The sequence below is a fragment of the Haliotis rufescens genome, unplaced genomic scaffold (assembly GCF_023055435.1).
Source record: "Haliotis rufescens isolate VD_foot unplaced genomic scaffold, xgHalRufe1.0.p SCAF_7, whole genome shotgun sequence".
NCBI lineage: Eukaryota > Metazoa > Mollusca > Gastropoda > Lepetellida > Haliotidae > Haliotis > Haliotis rufescens.
In genome coordinates this window covers 30,665,634-30,670,005 of record NW_025964361.1, presented here as the reverse complement: position 1 = coordinate 30,670,005, position 4,372 = coordinate 30,665,634, and the positions used below count along the sequence as shown (strand labels likewise).

At 41.7% G+C, this 4,372-nt stretch overlaps 1 protein-coding gene across 1 annotated transcript; it reads left to right on the top strand.

Moving 5' to 3' along the window:
• The first annotated feature begins 63 nt into the window (after positions 1-63).
• LOC124148087 (perlucin-like protein) lies at positions 64-3,922 on the top strand. Its single transcript, XM_046519025.2, has 3 exons — positions 64-537; positions 2,498-2,662; positions 3,650-3,922. Exons 1-3 carry the CDS (start codon positions 426-428, stop codon positions 3,877-3,879), a joined length of 507 nt encoding a protein of 168 aa, XP_046374981.1. The 5' UTR covers positions 64-425; the 3' UTR covers positions 3,880-3,922.
• Positions 3,923-4,372: the final 450 nt, after the last annotated feature.

Sequence of the window (4,372 nt, the reverse complement as noted above, 5' to 3'; positions counted from 1 at the left end):
CAACCAGTACTTGTTTACTGCTATTTCTCGTCAAACGGTCTATAATTAGGAGTGTGCTGTAACTGTATGACAGTGTGATTTGAATAGTGGCTTCAACAGTTTCAAGGATGAAGTCCACTAAGGTTGTGTCTGCAACTGCGTGTCACATATTGATGCTTGTAATTTGCTGTGAATTTTCTCAAACGGTAGCGGAGCATCTACCCTTGAGATCAGAGGAAGAACAAGGGGTAGCGTCCTGTATTCTGAAAATAAGAGAGACTGAAAAGCGGGTTCGAAATGAGGTGACAGAGGAACTGAAGAAAGAGTTAGAGGAGACATTTAGGGAAAGGATGCGGAAGATTGATCTCCTTGAGACTGAGATTGCTCTTGAGAGGACACGACAACAGGTGGTTTAACAGAAGGTGGAATTGTCTTATAAGGGATTGATGAGACTTGAAAACGCGCTGACGAAATGTACTGGACATGACGCTCCGCCTACTACAACGACGACTCTTGCTCCAACTACAACCGCAGCACTTACCACAACAAAGAAACCAGGTACGACTTTATTTTACATTTTTTAAGCTAACTTCATGTTTGTTTATAACATATCAGCGAATGTCAGATTTTACACCTCATTGCCAATGACAGCTTGGATAGTTATGTCCATACGTTGTGCCGTGTAAAACAATTCAATCGGCAACGACCAACAAGCGAATTTGTAGAATGATGTAATTACTACAGAAAGAAGAAATCATGAAACACATTACGTGTAAACTGTAACGCTGCACTCAGTAGTATTCAAGCTACAAAAAGGTTCTCTGTAAATAATCGAGTCTCGACCAGATAGTCCAGTAGTTGTCATCGTGAGCATCGATCTACGCAAATGGGATACGATGACATGAATTAAACAAGTTCCCGAGTCTGACCACCTGATCCCGTAGGTCGAATCTTACGACAAGCATGGGTTGCTGAAGACCAATTCTAACCCGAATCTTAAAGGGTCTCAAAAGGTGAAAATATGATATCGTATCTGGTTTTATCTGTTATTGTACCTTTGAAACAAGCTCATGATTTGTGATACTTGATACATTTAGAGAGACATGTAGCCGCGTATTAAAAAGCGACATGAGATATTTCACGTGTACTCATATTAATACTTTTCTCATCATGATTATTTCGACCGCCTCCGTGGTCTAGTGGTAGAGCGTCCGCCCGGAGAGCGGAAGGTCCGGGGTTCGATCCCCGGCCGCGTCATACCAAAAGACGTTAAAAGATGGTACTTGTTGTTACCCTGTCTGGCGCTCGGCATTAAGGGGTTAAAGAAAGGACTGGTCGGCTCGGAGTCAGTATACTGTGTCTGAGTGGGGTATTAATGTTAAACTGCGGCATGTTATCTCAGTGGGCTAGCACTATAAATCGGCATCAGTCCGTTCTAGTACAAGCAGCCACACACACACACACACACACACGTGCATGCACGTCGCTATATAAGTGCAATAATCTTGGACGCGACGTTAAACCCAATTTCACCTCACCTCACCTCACCTCATGATTATTTCAGCCATATCGTACGGAAGCGTAGTAGGGTCACGGTGAATTTTTTTTGTCTAAGTATCTCCCACGTAAGACTTAGTATCTCCTATGTAGGACTTACTATCTCCTACGTAGGACTTACTATCTCTTACGTAGGACTTAGTATGGCCTAGAATTACTATCTCCTACGTAGGACTTAGTATGGACTAGAATTACTATCTCCTACGTAGGACTTAGAATCTCCTACGTAGGAGATAGTAAGTCCTACGTAGGAGATAGTAAGTCCTACATAGGAGATACTGAGTCCGACGTTGGAGATAGTAAATCCTATGTAGGAGATACTTAGACAAAAAATAATTCACCGTGGCCCTACTAGTAATTCTAGGCCATACTAAGTCCTACGTAGGAGATAGTGATTCTAGGCCATACTAAGTCCTACGAAGGAGATATTAAGTCATACGTAGGAGATACTAAGTCCTACGTAAGAGATAATAAGTCCTACGTAGGAGATACTTAGACAAAAAAGATTTCACCTTGGCCCTTCTACGCTTCCGTAATATCGGAGTAGAAAATGTTACACGCGAATAATAGTATACTAGAATCTGTCTATGATGGGCAGAACAATAACTGGCCGTATAAAATATTTGTATTCTTAAAACTAGCTTCAGAACATTTAACTGAGGAAGTTATTACTCCACAATATAATAAAGGACAGATCGTCAGCAACAAAAATCGGCCACCAGACTAAGGACCGTTGCTGGCGATTGCTGGCAACAATGTTCTGCGATTGAAAGAGTGGTAGGACTAAATTTACTTTGAATTATATCGCGCTTACGTACCCTCACAGAGGGTATCATACATAGGAGAGTCTCGGAGACGCATTGGGCAGAGGGTGAACATTGAATTCTACATAAACTATCAAAAGTAATTTGGTGAAATATGAATATAGCCATTGCTAACACCGCATCTGTCCCTATTGCAGCATGTCCCGTCGGATACAAGAGGTTTCAGGACCACTGCTACCTGTTTGCGATGACGAAAGCAAACTGGCTGACTGTCCGTGAAAACTGCCTCACTGAGAACGCGGACCTGGTCTCCATCAACACTGTGGATGAAGATGACTTCCTGCTGAATGAAATAGAACAACGTGAGATTCATACATACATTACAAGGGTTGCCCGGGGATCATAACCAATACGATTAGAGACTTAGATATTCATTAATTTCATTTTTGTATTAGGGATTCGTGCCAAAATGTATCTATTGTTATTGTCAATTTTATTATAGTATTATTATCATTTACAGATTAAAATAAAAAATGCAGCAAAGAGGGTTTGGGTGACCCTGGCACAGTCAGGTTAGTTAGGCTCATCATCAGCTCAGGGTCCTCTCCCCCTCTACATGCAGCCCAGGAAGCGCTACCTAGTCAAACCTACCAAGACATGTTTGTACCACGGGTACGATGCTGACAAACCTAGAAACATAATCGGGGCGAACCGGGATTCGAACCCACACTCATAGGTTTCTGGCCTGACTAAGGGACGCAACTCTGCACATCGCGAATCGCGGCGCCTTAGACAACAGGACCACCCGTGCCCAATTAAAAATACAGGAAGTAAATAATATGAACCGAGGTGTTAATGAAGCTGTCGGTGCCTCGGACGACTGGACCACCCGTGCCCCCTTAAAAATACAGGATGTAAATAATATGAACCGAGGTGTTAATGAAACTGTCGGTGCCTCAGACGACTGGACCACCCGTGCCCCCTTAAAAATACAGGATGTAATTAATATGAACCGAGGTGTTAATGAAACTGTCGGTGCCTCAGACGACTGGACCAAGGAATCTGAGACCGTAAATGGCCATTAGTGTTACCGCCTGGATGCTATTAAGTGAGCCAAGGCCATGGGTAATTTGGTATCTGTTTTCGGTTGCTGTACAACCAAACTGAGAGGATGTGAAAGGACATATATGTAGGTCAACCTGGAGATTCCACTTTTACATATGTATCTTCCAGCTAGATTACTTTCCTTGAGTCAATCACTGGATTGTCTGGTCCTTGTATGTTGGTATGTATGACTGAATTAACTGAATTCCATATTGTATATGTTTGAAGTATTGCTACTCTTTCAGATTACACGACCCGACGGCGAGACTCCTACTACATAGGGATGGTGTATGACGAAGGGGAATACATCTGGATGGATGGCACGGTTGTGGACTACCGAAACTGGGCACGAAGAGAACCTAACTGTATGGACATGGAATGCAAGGCCTACATTTCTGAATACCTAGGATTCAAGTGGGCAGATGCCAGAGCAACGTACGAAAACTTCTATATTTGTGAAAGGGATATGTATTAGAGACACGTCGATTAGTACCAGTGTTCGAAATACCTGCCTGCCCGACCGTCCGAGACGGGTTGATTTCAACTCGGGCTGCCAGACGGTCGGGTTATATTTCATATGTAAAAATATTCTAAATATTTCCCGATGATAAGCATTATTTATATGATGTATTCTAGGATATTAAATACAAATCTGACCTAAAAAGTGCTATTTCTTTTCTTGCATTACTTCATGTTCAATGAATTCGATTTAAAGTTTTAATTAAATTATCCTGAGAAACATATGATTATAGTGGGCAGGCAGGTTTTGGTCAGAGCTGGCAAGTATTTCAGCTAGCCAGTCCTGTGGTCTGGCTGAAAATTTTGGGAGTTTCATACCCTGTTAGTACAACATTAAAAAATTACTTGATGCCAGTTTGTCTTATGATGTCAGTTCAGAGAGTCATATCTAGATTATATACATTATATATATTATATATATTATATATTGTTGTTCATTTAAGTTAATT